Source organism: Melopsittacus undulatus, chromosome 1, assembly GCF_012275295.1.
Source record: "Melopsittacus undulatus isolate bMelUnd1 chromosome 1, bMelUnd1.mat.Z, whole genome shotgun sequence".
Lineage (NCBI taxonomy): Eukaryota > Metazoa > Chordata > Aves > Psittaciformes > Psittaculidae > Melopsittacus > Melopsittacus undulatus.
This window is the reverse complement of record NC_047527.1, coordinates 128,205,517-128,219,955: the sequence shown is the minus strand read 5'-3', so window position 1 is coordinate 128,219,955 and position 14,439 is coordinate 128,205,517. Positions and strand designations below refer to the sequence as shown.

The following is a 14,439-nucleotide window of genomic DNA, read 5'->3' as shown; positions in this document are numbered from 1 at the left end:
ACTATATAACCATGATTCAAAATGCAAGCACTGGAGCAACGCTGTTTACTTTACCTTGTTCAACAATGTTTGTTGATTTGTCATCATAGGATCATACTGCATTTGATCCATGCAGCTGGGTTGTGCTTCTTGCGTGCACTGGTACATAGAAACAGCGCCTGCGTAGCATGTTTGAGGAGTTAGCGTAACAGACTCGGAGTTCATCCCACACTCATGATTTTCGGGAACTTGGTGCAAGCAACTGAGAAAATCCTCCAAGTTGGAAGAAGCAGAATAGGTCGATCTGTCAAAACCTGCTACAGGGAAATCCATTTGAGAAAAATTAGAAAACTGTGGAATCATTGCTGTGGGTTGCTTGTAAGGGATGAACTCTTGCCTACACGCATACGGGGAAGTGTTTACTTCTGATTTGTAAGAGAACTCTGATGTAGTTGTGTGCATTCCAGGGAATTCATATTGCTGGGGCTGCTGCTGCGAGCAGCTATGAGGCATGCTGGTGCCAGAGCTCCAATTTGTGAACATCCCATTAACTTGCATATGTTTCATCTTTTGACAGAGTTGCTGCTGCTGCTGCTGCTGTTGCTGCTGCTGCTCCATGAGCTGTTTCTGGTGCTGATGAAATTGATGTTGATCTAACTCTGGTTGTACCAAGCAACCTTCATTCTGGACCAAGGACTGCTGCTGGTTACAGCCTGAGTATAAGAAGTCAGACTTATTTAAGGAATCCTGAACATAAGTCAGGATTTCATCAGTTATGTTAATATCCCCAATATCATCCACATCAGATATTTCTGTTTTAAAAAACTCCTCATCCTGCTGAATACACTTCAGGTCTTCAAAGTCAATACCCAGATTTTTCATGATGTTGTACAAATCACTGGTTTTGTTATCCTGGAAGAGTGCTGCACTGTCTTCAGGGAGAGGAACAGTATTGTCCTGGGAACATTCCATTATCTCCCGCTTGAGAATGTTGTCATTTCCAGCAGGCAGGAGATTATCTATCCAGCTGCTGCTAACACCACTACCCAGTTCATCCCTGCTGTCTGCAAAGAAGTTCTGCTCAAAGGAAAGTTTATGAGATGCTGGAGGGCAGAGATACACAGACTCATCTTGCCTTAACATGGCACCTAGCAGGGAGTTTGGATCCACAGAATCATTTTGTAGCGTTACTTTGGCTCCTTTTCCTGTTGTGCTTTTACTCTTCAGCTGAGAAGGATCTGTAAGGCTCGACATAGGAAAAGATACCTCATATAACACAGCCTCACCAGTGGCAAACATGAAGGGCAATTTCATGTTACGCTTCCGTAGATGTTCTGCCCCTTCTTCGTCTCTGAAAATAAATCAGATATATAGCATAATACTGCAGTACTAAGCAGTTACAGTAGTCTTCTTGTCCCCTGGAATTAGTATTTAAAAAAACCCAAACAATATTTGTAGGCATTTTTCAAATTCCTAGCTATTCCAGCTCAACTTGGCTGAGTTAAACCAAGAGGCAGATTATGAAATAAGGAGCTTATGACTGTAATACCACATTTACATATTACATTTGTAATTAAATCTAGATAGCATACACCATTTTCTGTGCATTATGAGCTGAAATGAAAATAAGTGGGTTTTGTTTCACACTTCTTTTTTCTTGGCATATCAAGTAAATGAATACTTCAATACTAAAGTATCTCTCCATTTTACAGACTTCTTAGCAAAAATTATTTAACCTGTATAATCATGCTGAATTCCATACTATACAGAATTTAGTTCAGCACCATAAAGGACTTAACTTACATTACCTGCTGTTTTTTCTACACAACTGCAGTTGGATTGCTTAGTTTTTATTAATGCGGATACTGTATTAAAAATTGGGCTGGATAGAGTAACATGATGCTTGTATCCCTGCTCTCATTCTTCATATGAAATAAAAATGGCTATTTTTACACATAAAGGACTATGCCACATAAAGTAATGAAATAAGAGAATTATTTTTAATAATTCAGTATTTGTTAGCAAATTGAAGGAGGCTTTCTTTTTGGAGTTCAGGTTTTAAAGGGGGTTTATTTAAACAGAAAGAATTCATTTCTGAATATAAACAAGCTCAAAAGTTTTCAGTTTTTGAAGCATACTGCTTCATAGAACGATGACTTACGTAAGAGGTCTTTGCGTAGAAATGATGTAATCTGGTCTTCCATTCTTGTAGACAAGGCGTGCATTTGCCTGCACCCAGGCCCATCGATTTTCTTTGGTTAGAAGCCTAAATACAGTCATTCCACTCTCACCTGTCTTCATCACTAGAATCAAAGAGTAAGCGCACTGTTTACTGTCCAGTGAACAAAACCAGGAAAATCTGGCATGTCATGAAAGTACTCCCATTTGCACAGCGATTTTACAAATCTCATGTCCTCAATCAGCCATTTCTCTACAGCACTAATTATTCTTAGTGAAACAGGATAACTGATCACTTTAAGATGCCTACTTCAATTTACTGGTAAGATAAAAGCCAAACTGCAGGCAATTGTCAGAGATACCCTACAGACTGGGAACTGTAGGGGGCAACATCCTGTACTGCTCTTCATCCATTATTTCTGCAATAACAGAAATTAATAAATACTAGAACATGTAAATGACAAGATCTCAAGTCTTTTCTACATCTGAAAAGTGACTATTACTTAAGAAATCAAACCCCACATTTGCTCTGAATCCAGTTCTTTTACATTTTAACTGGTTAATGCAGAGCTACTTCAAAGTCTGTTATTTTTTATTCCCATAATCACTTCACTGGTAATGCTTGATAAAAATACTACATTTTTGTTGTACATTGCTGAAAATACTGCATTCATAGACAGACAATGTGAATAAAAAATAGGATGAGGAAAGTTTAAGAATCTTCAAATAATCTTTGCTATACGACTTCATTTTATCTTAGCATGAGAAATGCAAACCAAAAAAACAGTTTTAAGATGAAGTCTTAAACAATAATTTCAAAACAGAATTTCATCCCATTCTATTCTTGAAAATGTTTCTTATTCCTTACTAAAAAAATCAAAATTACTCATAGACAAAAGGGACTGAGCTATACCTGAAAGAGAAAACATGCATAATATATACTGAGAACTAAGCTACTGAAAGGTTAAAAAGAAAAAGCAGCTTTTCAAGAGAAGTCAGTAGAAAAGAAGAAGCACCAAAATATCCTGAAGATGTTTCTGTAACTTCCAAAGATAAGTATGTTACAGCTAACAAAAATGTAAAGAAAGGAGTCCATTCAGTAGTTACATATCAAATAACTGATGCTTATTTCCTTAGCTTAAAACATTATACTTCTCTCCTTAAGCTGCTACTTAAACCTAATCAAGATGCCAAGAATCAAACCCCGAAAGACACTAGCATGCTAAATCACAGGTTAATTTGTGTTAAAAATCTTACACGGATATCAGAATACTTTATTTAACTTCCTAACAGGAAAGCTATCTCTGAAATAGTCCCTTTGCCCAAAGGAAGTTGTTGAAATAGCAGAAGCTGGACTGAGCAGAGGAGGAAGTGAGAAAAGCAAGATATGACAGAAACTGAAATACGTAACCTAAAGGGGTCTAGATATTAACTATTAATTCAACCAGTGTAAGTTTTTATAGGGAGGAAAAGATCACATGAACAGTGTTCTTTTTGTTAATAACTTTTTTTAAGAGTACTTCATAGCATTTTTTCAGTACAAATATAATACATGCTTTAATTTTTCAGCCTTTCTTAGGAAATGAAGCTTACTTCGGACATGATTTTCAGCACAATAAAGCATATCAGCTGCATGAATAAACTGGTATCCTGTTCCTCTCATACATAGCTCTGCTTCAGTATATCCCAGGACAATCTTTCCTCTGGAAGGTAAAAACAAAAAATTGCAACACTGGTGATGAGCCAACTCACAGAATTAAAGTCAGGCAAGTTAATTATGGCTAGAACATTTCAGATGCAAATGCTAACTACATTTTGTTGCAATATCAATTGTATGAAGAAGCATGACAAGGAAAAATACAGCTAACAAATCAAAATATTTACTAGTCCCCCAGGTTGCCTCCAGTGACTAGGAACAGGCTAGCAAAATTATCACATCATCAAAGAAAAACAGGATGTCTACAGTTCAGCTGGACTCCTGATTTCATACTTTTGCACATACTAATAGCAGGCAGCTCCCATCTGTTGCAATGAAAGACACTTTGCTTAGCCCCATTTCATAGCTTTTACCTGCAGGTGTTTGCATGTAGAAATAACTGGGGGCTTAACTTCAGTAATGTAAAACTTTTTGCCTATATTAGTACTTTTAATAGCCTAAAATTCAAAACAAGGCATATTTCAGAACTACATCCCTTTCGCTACTGGTCTGGGACACCTGCGTTTGCATTTAAGCTTTCTAAGATATACCTCAGAAGAGCACAGGCAATATCACATCTGGCCCTGGTAGTCAAAAATTACTTTCCTTAAGGTCAGGGAGATGAAGAACTTAACAGTATCCATTAAAGAGACTGAAACAGAATTTGGAACAAAGAAACAGAGATCTAAAGATAGAGGGAGGAAAAACAGGAAAAATGGGTGGGAAACAATATATGCAAAAGTGTAAAATCTGACAAAAATTGAAGGTTTCAAGTGAAACATAATGGAAAAAAAATCAAACAGAAGAATGAAAAGCCTGTGTTAACATTTTGTTTACTTTTACTAGTGTCAGTTTATAGAACCCATAGAACATTTTGGTTTATCAACAGACATAATACGAAGTAATTTGACCACATTATCCCACAAGTAGGCATGGAAATCCATATGAGATTCCACTGAAAATGAGTCAGAAACCTGAAAACATTGTCAGTCAATAATAGGAGGGAGGAAAGAAGGAAGGAAGGAAGGACACCAGAGGCTTTTTTTTTTTTTTAATAAAGAAGCACCTTAATGGGCTTCCTGCCATGTTGGTGTATAGTTATGTTATGTTGATCTAGTAATGCAACAGTATTGCCAGTATTTATATAGGGAAAAGAATTACTTGGAAACGGGTAAAGCCACAGTACAAAAAAAGGACTTAATTTATTTTGAAGTAAATAACATCTCCATTGTATTTTACATCTATTTGAGTAGGAGGAGAAATAGCTGGGTTTATGTGTGTTGGGTTTGGTTTTTTTTTGTTGGGGGAGAAAGGGAGCTGTTTGTTTGGTTTGTAATGATTGAGTCAAAAGGCAATATGCCCTTTCAAGCAAGTACATTGACAAAGAAAAATCCTAACAGTTCCTAAACAATCATCAGTATTGACTGCAAAAATAGCCAGCTTTATATTTCAAATACATAGATGAAACCTATCTCATGAGCAAATTATCAGAGTATTAGGCAGAATAATTTACACCTACTTTGCATCACAACCAGTAGGTGTGAAATCCAGTTTGTGTTTAGTTCTGAAGATGAAGTTTTTGGTTCGTATCTCAAGGATAGATGGTGGCTGCAGGGGAGTAGCTACTGCAAACAGAGCGAGCTGAGGAGACAGAGCAGCACCATCCTTCCCTTTCTTGTTTTGTCCGTGGAGAAACTTTAATCGTCCTTGAAAATTCATAGCCTTAGGATAAGGAAAAAAGTAACTGTTATATGTTGGAGATATTTAAGAATAAAATATTTCTATTATGATGCAATACATATATTTACCTTTTTTTAGACCCCTCTGATTCAAGCTTTGTAGCATCACATACACAAATGCTAGCTACAATACAGAACACTGTAGTTATAGTCCTGCACATATCACTTTGAGATCTATTAATAAACTCACTGAAAAAAAGAACTAACAGTAAGTTAGTAAAAACTGGATTTTCTAACATTCTGGTGAACGTGGCATTATACAAGCATACAATTAACATGAAATTATTTCTCTTGCATTTGTCAGTCATTAGTATAAATTATGCAAATGTGTATAACTGCAAAATCCTACATAAACAAGAAGTCACCTCGAGGATGATAAACCCACATTTCTTTTAACATCTCCAACACTGACAAACAGAAAAAAAAAGTATCAGAAAGAGCAAGTACTGAATCTCTCAAGTAAGGGAAAACTATGGCTCTGTTAGTTATTATGACTTATTGCATCTCAAGATACTCAACAGAAAACAGTTTTTGTAATGCTTCTTTATCTGCGAATCACAAGGTACTTTACAAAAGCAGATGCTTATTCATTTTTCATTGAGTAAACTGAGCCATGAGAAATGAGAGAATTTGCACCTGTTGTAACATGTTGAAGGGGACACATTCAGTGTCATTAACTCAAACATACTGGTTCAAGCAGCTCAGATAGCTATGAAGACTTAACAAATAAAGCAAGTTGCTGTACTTATTGTAAACATAGTGAAGATTTCCAACTTTCAAGCATATGTGGAAGTTTTTACAAAACTCCATACTCACCAGGAACCCAGATGAATTATCCAGGAGGCATCGTAACCTGCAGATAAAATTCCTTTCCATAAAGGAAGAATTCTCTGGAGGAAGTTGGTCTGGGTTATAATAGGTTGCTGGCTGTGAAAAGCCATTATCTCCTACAGGAAAGGATTGTTTATAAGGATTATTTTTAGAAGAACACCTACTGAAGGCTATCTATAACAAATCATCTTCCGTCTCATAAACAAAGCATTAGGTCACGACCTGAGCAAGAACAATGTAAACTGGAAACATCCTCAGAAGCTATACTGATTATAACACCAGGTTAAGTACCAGTTGGGAGTACATTTTACAGTATTTGAAAACTGCGTCTGTTTAGTTTTGTATTAGTTTCTTTTTGTTGTTGTTTTAAGTGGGTTTTTTTGAGTTTTGTTTGTTTTTTGTTTGCTTATTTTTAATTTATTATGTTTGTCAACAAACTAGATTCTATAGCAATTGCAGAGAGCAGAGTTCTCAATAAAGAGCATACCAGCATTTCTGCAACTGCAGGATCTGCAAAAGGCATAGCAACCCCATGACTGACAACTAATATACCAACATGATATACTTCTGCCACTTCAGGACAAGCTTTTGTTGCTAAGTAGCATTTAAAAACAGACTTAAACATTGGAATATAAAGTAAAAACAGAAGGTGAATCAATAAACTTCTGATGGAATACATATGTTCTGCACAAGACTACATATCATACCTACTACAGAGACTACAGTGATACAAGAGCATGTCTACTCACAGCAAATTTAGCAAAGTGATCTTGTTTCTAATATATATATATATATATATATATGAAAAATGCAGAAACTGGTCATTCCCTAGAAATTCATACTCACAGAAAATTAAATAAAAACTGGTGGGCATGCCCTTCAGCTTTTCTGCCACAAGAGCAACTCAGTGTTACCCTTTTGGCAATTACAGAGCTGGAATTTGAATGCAAGTATCTTATCTGGGTTCTCTAAAGCATCTGTCAGCTTCCTGAGGAAAACTGGTAGCTCCAAAGAGTGAACAGGTGGAAGAAGCAACACCATCTGTAGCTCCTGAGAAAAACTGAAGAGCTCAAAACAGGAGGGAATGTGCTTCAAGCCCAAACCTTCTACATTTGTGAAAGGCATACTGCTGCACTTTCCCAGGCAGACAAGAGGCAGAGAGGTATTGCTGCCAAAATCTTGGAGAAGTGACACTGTAAGATGGTAAAGTGTCCTGCAGAGCATCTGCAGTCCCTGGAGCAAAACTACCAGTCAACACTGCAGGGATCAGAACCCGCATCCCTCATGAAGCTCATACCGTATCTCATCAACTCCATAAAGTGATGTGCAGATGATGCTGTACATTAAGTCCTTTTCTTTCTCTACAAGCTCAAGATCATACATGGTGGTATAGCAAGCAAACTTTAGAAAATAATCCAGACCTGAGGCCCTGAAGCAGGCACTGAAAAAAACAGAATTCTGCAGACTTCTCTGGGACTATAACAGGACTGGGAGGAGAGTCCGGGAGGAGTGTCACAGTAACAGCTGAGGAAACCAGTGGTCTAGGGGCATACCCCAGGATATTGAGTGAGAAACAACCAGTCTGGGCTAACTGAAGCCGAATTAGTTCCCAGGTTCAGGCTGGAATCTCTGTTTAAGCCTGAGTCCAATTATATTTATAAATATCTACATAATGCTAGCTGAACGTATTAAAAAAGGAATTGAGTAAAGTAGCAGGAATGGAGAAGATCCTTATGATCACAGCATTATCCTTTGTTATAAATCTGAACTTAGTTTAAAAATCCTCAACATTCAAACATTTAACATTACTCGAGGCCCAAAAATAATTAGCAGCTTTTAGTCAGTTGGGAACACAAGGTTCAAAATAAACAACTGTTTGTAATCCTGCTCACCACTTCCCATTATTCAGTCAAATCTGATGCCAAGTCGACTTTTCAATACTTTTCAAATGCAGCTCTTGTAAATTAATATGTACTTGCTTAAGTGCTATAGAACACTGTTTCACTCTAAAGCCTCATTTCTGAATGCCAGCCACTGCTTGCTCTACCAAGCTGTAATATTAACTAGCTGCATAGCACGTTTTTAACTGGACTGTGTAGACAGGTGGTGTAATAGGCGCTCCATAGGCAATGTAACTATGATGACAACTAAATGGAAGATTGAAATCTACTGAGCTGTGAGCCAGTCAAGTTAGTAACACTTGCTGGATTTTATTTCTCTGTCAAATCACAGCATTTCCATACTCTAAAATAATAAATATGAAACTATTAAGAGTTTTAAAACAAGTTGCTTTATGAATCATAGATTTATTAAAAAATAACATGGACTTTAAACCAAATAACCTGTAATCAAGTAACTTACAGTATATACGTATTTAAACAACTGTTGTGCAAAATGGAGCATTGTTGAGTTGTCTCAGCAGTTTTGTTGTCGTCATAAGGCAGGCATATGCTTCCCAAGTTATACATCATTATCTGTACCTATACAGGTTCTGATAGATAGTAAATGTGTTTCTCCTTATTTCTCACTATAGCAGGTGATTTAAGCATCAGCCAATAACATGTGATAACCTGATGCTCTAACAAGCCTACCATTTGGTCTTAAAGGCTTGTGTATTTCATCTTTCATTTCTTTTCCCTTCTTATTCCCAAGGGAAGTTCTGGTCCATGTGGTAGCCTGCATATAATACTGACAAATGTAGACGAAAACATTCCTTGTCCTTTCACGACACTGACACTGTAGCTAGCACATTCTTAGTTACAGAGCAGATCTACCAGCCTGCAGAGCTCAAAGAAGCTGTCATACCCAACTGTCTGCTGGCCTCCCTAAGGTAAAAAATCTGGTGCCATGATCTTTGTCTAAAGGTAGCAGATAAAAAAGAGAAATCACTTTCTCATTCAAACAACTATTTAAGACAAGCCATACAACTGAGGGTGAACACAGAAAAATCAAACTTCCTTGCTTAGTATGTCACCAGAAGTCCACTTCTGACTGCCCTGTTTGCCACACAAACAGGCAGATAACTGCTTTGCTGTTTACCACAGGACAAACTGATCAGACATGCAAGATAGTAACTTATGCTCCAAATTAAAGTCTTCCAATTTAAAGTATAATTAGTATTTTAACGGTGCTGTGCTACAAATTGCAGTGCTTATCTAAAGTGTAAAAAAAAAAATAGTTGTAATTCCTATTATTAGCTAAACATAGCTAAAATTCAGTAAGTTTAAAAGATGTTATTCCTTCCTTTGTTAGTATAATTATTTTTTTTTTTTACATACAGAGATTAAAAAAACCCCAAACACTAATCAGACAGGAAAACATAAAAGTTGAGTGCATTCTCACCTTGTACGCTTGGTCCAGAATCTCCAGACTGGGTAGGATTTAATGCCCAATGTAGCTGTCGTTGAAACTCAGCTCTGTCTTCTGTGTGAATCAGTTCAAATACACTCTGATGTATAATATCAGACTGCGTACAAAGAGGAAAAATGTGGGAAAGAGAGAATAAGAAACTTGCATGACAATGCGTGATATAAATTCCCTGACTGGTAACGCTGCTACAGATATAACAAAATCCATTTTGCTCAGAGATAAAAACATACATTTGCATGCACGTGGAAAAGCTTTGTGAAACAATTTTTAGCAGCACAGAGAATAATTTAGTCACACCCATGACTGCAAACATAAGAAATAATAATAAAAAAATACTACCTTAGAAAAAATAACATTATGTCGAGTATTTCTTTATCTGCTTTTATCTAAGCAAGCCTGGAACTGCTATGCTTAAGGTTTAAATCATTTAACTTTACATACTTGTAAATAAAGTACTTGCCAGCTGGTACTTGGACCTAACCCATTTTAGGTGCTGCAGGAATACAAATGAAGGCAAAACTTCCAGAACTAAGCCAAGTAGATTATGAACATTGGTTTTGTTTGCATGAAAGCTTTGTCATGTCTTAATGATGCATTAAATTCTGTAATTATTAAGTACTCATATCACCATCAGTTGCATAGTTAGGATTGTGATCTAAATGGCGAAGCTATAACAGCCAGGATCAGTGGTTGAAAGAAATTAAAGAGAAAAAGCCCACCCAAAATATTCAAGAAAAGCCTCTGTCAACTTAGAGGAGTTAAACTGCTCATTTTCTGCATGGATGGAAAATCCAACCATTATATAAACAGAAAGTATTTAAAATAAAACATAGATCTAAAGAAATCAGATGAGCTGGCAAAAGCAGAAGCCTAGCCCAAATTTTGCTGTGATGAATTTTACAAAAGAGTCAGTATTTTCCAGAATAAATTGCCAGAAATGCTAATTTTTGTAACTTTAAGACTTCACTCCTATAACATGCACTTGATTTATTGGCATTAGTATACAAATTTTATGCCCAATTTGTTTTCCAAGCATTTTTCTTCATTCCCCAACACCAAAAGAATCTGTAATCCCAGGAATAATAATGTTTTGTTTGGAACATTTTCTTCTATACAAACATTCCCAACCTCTTATCAGTTAGCTAAAATTGCAGAACATGTGGAGTTTCTGCCTATTTTTAGACAGCAACTGAACCTATCATCAAACAGTACCCAAAGATATAACCCAATAACTATAACTAATCTTTTATCCTCTTAACATAAACTAATCCCAGGAGTTCCCTAAGGAAGGCAATGTGAGCCCACTGGGTACATGGCTCGCAAGCTCAAGGAAGTTAGTCACGTGATCTGCATCATAAACTGTAAATAACAAATGCTGCTTTGAAATAAATAAATAAATAAATAAATAAATAAATAAAGTAAATATGAGCAAGAGAACACTAAAATTCTAAAAATACTAAAATCACTCACTTGATACCTAAAGCCTTGGGGCATATGAAGTTAATTTTGTATGAAGGATTTCTATTAAAATAATTACCTTCCCATTGATTTATGTCTCATTCTGCATCATAAACTGGGTAACACCACAGTATTACATTTCAAACAGTTGTTCCAGTAAAGCCTAATTAAGTGTGAAAATTTCATATCTCGCCTAACTCAACTTTGGGACCTCTATTCCTGTTGTGCTTGGCCTGAGGTCCTATTTCAGCTATGTAAACTGATAGAAAAGTAATATGGTTTCAAAGTAACCCAACCCAAAGTACCTAACAGACTTCTGTTACACAAGCTATTAGACCCTAAATGTGAATACTGGTGCCTTCTGAAATTAAGAAAAACTACTGCAAAAAAAACAGAGGAAAAAATAAACTTACTTGTTGGAACCCCAAGTAGTCTTGGATAGTAGAAGAGACGTAAAAAACCACAGCATCGGCCGTAACAACTAGTACAAAACCATTTAATGCCTGGGGAGGAAACACCAATATGTCAGCTTCAGAGACAAAATTCCAGATAATTGCTGTGGCTGTAAGTCATACCTATGTATTAGTCTCTCAGTAAAATGTGAAGCATGGAAAAATTTATCATTATTAACAGCACAAACAGAAGCATTTTTTCATTGCATCTCTCTATAGTACACATGGCACAATAAAGAAAACTGATTCTAATGAAGGAAAAATGGATAACTGGAAAATTCAGGGAGAAGCCAAACCCTGTTGATGACTTTTTAATTACCCTTGATTGTAGGAGATGAGGAACATCAGCAAGAATAACCATAAGTTTTATCTAATATCAACCACAGCTCACAAAGATCGTGTAGCTCAAGCCTTCGGCACATGCTGATGCCCACTGCACAAACAGGAGCCATGTCACAACCCCATTCCCCAAATCTGTTCTATTCATAGTGCAGACGGGCCTAAGTAGACAGGAAACCAAGCCATCAAGAGCTCCTATACAGTCCAAGAAAACACTTTATAGCTTACTTAAAATAGAAAGCCTCTGCACAAGTGGACTGTTGCAAGTAAACAATGTTTTTGAAGAGATTTCCCCCTTCATGAAGCAACAGACTAAGCGGCTCCTCACTCAAAGTCACGCAAAGGGCATTTATCTGAACTCCAAATCAGTATGGTTCATGGCAATTGTGATAGCAAACAGTACATTTGTGACTTGGCAGCTCATCTGAAAGGTGCTGATTTACTTCTATGGATTTCAGTCAAGATTTAACAAAAGGCTGTCTTGAGGGACCCGATTAAGTATATTGTGCCACTTCATTTCCTCAGTTGCATTCAAAGTGAAATTTGGCCAGCATACTCAAAACACATTTTTCTGAAACTCTTTATTATGCAAAATTACTGTAACAGAAAATGTAAAGTAAGTGAAGGATATCCTATCTTACTGTAATAACGTAATATATATTCTTATTATAAACCAGCATGATTTTTTTTCACAAACATTAATTAACTACCATAGCCCCACACTGTGGTTACCACTATTGCTTTTCCATATTTTTCCTTTTTCATACTTTGTATATTTTTCCTTATTTTGCAGAGATACAGTTTTACAATTTCTTGTTCTTTTACTAAGTCTAATTAAGTCAAGTTAATATCTGATTAAATGACTGGTCTTTAGATGATGTGAACTACTCTTATTTAACCTTAATCTATTCTCATAAATAACCGTGAGCTCAAAAACTGATGTTGTAAACAGATGTTTGGTAAAATTTACATGAATATGCTAAGAAAAAAAAAAATAACCTGAAATTAAACAGTGTAGCCAACCCAAGAATTCTTGAATAGTTACATAGAAACTTTGGTTTTGATCAAGTCTCCAGTAATTCCCAAGGAGCAGAATCCTGCAACAGCAGGTGCTTGTGTCCTCTGCTGACCTAATCTGCAGGGCTTTTCACCTCAAATTGTTGATATAAAAAGTCTGCAAGCTGTACAGTATCTAATTCTGACCCATATGTTAAAATCAGTTATTCTGCTCTGTTTCATGTAAGCTATGTACAGCTCCTGCACCTGGAATTCAAACACATTTTACAGTGGCCCTGGTATGCAAGTTCATCTTGGAGCAGGATTGTTACTGCTGTAATCAGACATCTTCTGTAAGCCAAAAATTCTGTAAAATGTAAGCTGTCCACACATATAATGCAACGAATTACTTAAGTTCCTTAAAAGATGCAGATATACCAATAAATGGGAGATAAGTTCTGATGGAGGTTTTGCAAAATGCAGTTCTAAAATAATTATCTTAAAAGGCATAATGAAATTTCTCAGTTATTCTGGAGCACTGGAAATAGTATTTGTGTTGCTGTAAAAATACTCTCAATATTCCTAATATAAAGGCAATTACAAAACTTCAATAACTCCCACTCAGAAGTCATGAAAACCTAAATTTCACACCAAATACAAACCTCAAATACAAATAATATACCGCACCTTTTTAGACCATTTGTGTTTAAAAGAAATCTGTTCACCTGCAGTAACTCCATAACAGCTCCTAGTCATACTCTATTAAGGTTTGAAAATTACATACATGTCCTGGTTTTTTAGTTGGTCAGCAAACAACTTTCAAGTAGCATTAGTTTACAGTAAATGTTTTGTGGGCTACTTAGAACCTGTTTTAATTCCTACCCTTTAAACAGTTACATTAATTTTGTTCTAGAAAAGCCACTGGCTCCAACTGACCTAATGTTTGCCACTTCTGGTGGATGCATTTGTGTGAAGACTGTGTACAAGACAGATCATGAACATATTTCAAATGGAACTGGTCACAGTAAAATCTATTTTATGAAACTAATTAGAACACTTAGCCATTTATTGAGTTTAATCTGTTTGTAATATTGTAATTTCATATGCTTTGAGACTGTACACCATTAAAGAAGACTATCAGACTATATGATTTAAAAAAATCCCTACCTATGCTTCAATAACATTTTCCTGTTCATATTACTAGAAGTTATGGAAAGTATTTTAAAATTTGTCCTTAAGTGTTGTTACAAACTAGAAGTTCTTTCAAACCACTGAGAAAGCAAGATATTTCAGCAAGACCAAAGTCTCTTAGATATTTCTTTTTAGACAATTAGTGATCAAATTTACAGCAAATGACTAACCTATCTGACCTTTATGAAAACTGTTTCTTTATATCTTTGTT

At 36.0% G+C, this 14,439-nt stretch overlaps 1 protein-coding gene across 1 annotated transcript in view; it reads right to left on the bottom strand.

Moving 5' to 3' along the window:
• AHR (aryl hydrocarbon receptor) overlaps nucleotides 1-14,439 on the bottom strand; it is a 56,302-nt gene that overhangs the window by 4,416 nt on the left and 37,447 nt on the right. Inside the window, exons 4-10 of the mRNA XM_005152869.3 lie at nucleotides 11,664-11,753; nucleotides 9,766-9,889; nucleotides 6,409-6,539; nucleotides 5,373-5,575; nucleotides 3,751-3,860; nucleotides 2,141-2,282; nucleotides 55-1,330 (exon numbers count right to left, since the gene is read on the bottom strand). Coding sequence (XP_005152926.2) covers nucleotides 55-1,330; nucleotides 2,141-2,282; nucleotides 3,751-3,860; nucleotides 5,373-5,575; nucleotides 6,409-6,539; nucleotides 9,766-9,889; nucleotides 11,664-11,753 — 2,076 coding nt within the window. The remainder of the gene's footprint in view (nucleotides 1-54; nucleotides 1,331-2,140; nucleotides 2,283-3,750; nucleotides 3,861-5,372; nucleotides 5,576-6,408; nucleotides 6,540-9,765; nucleotides 9,890-11,663; nucleotides 11,754-14,439) is intronic.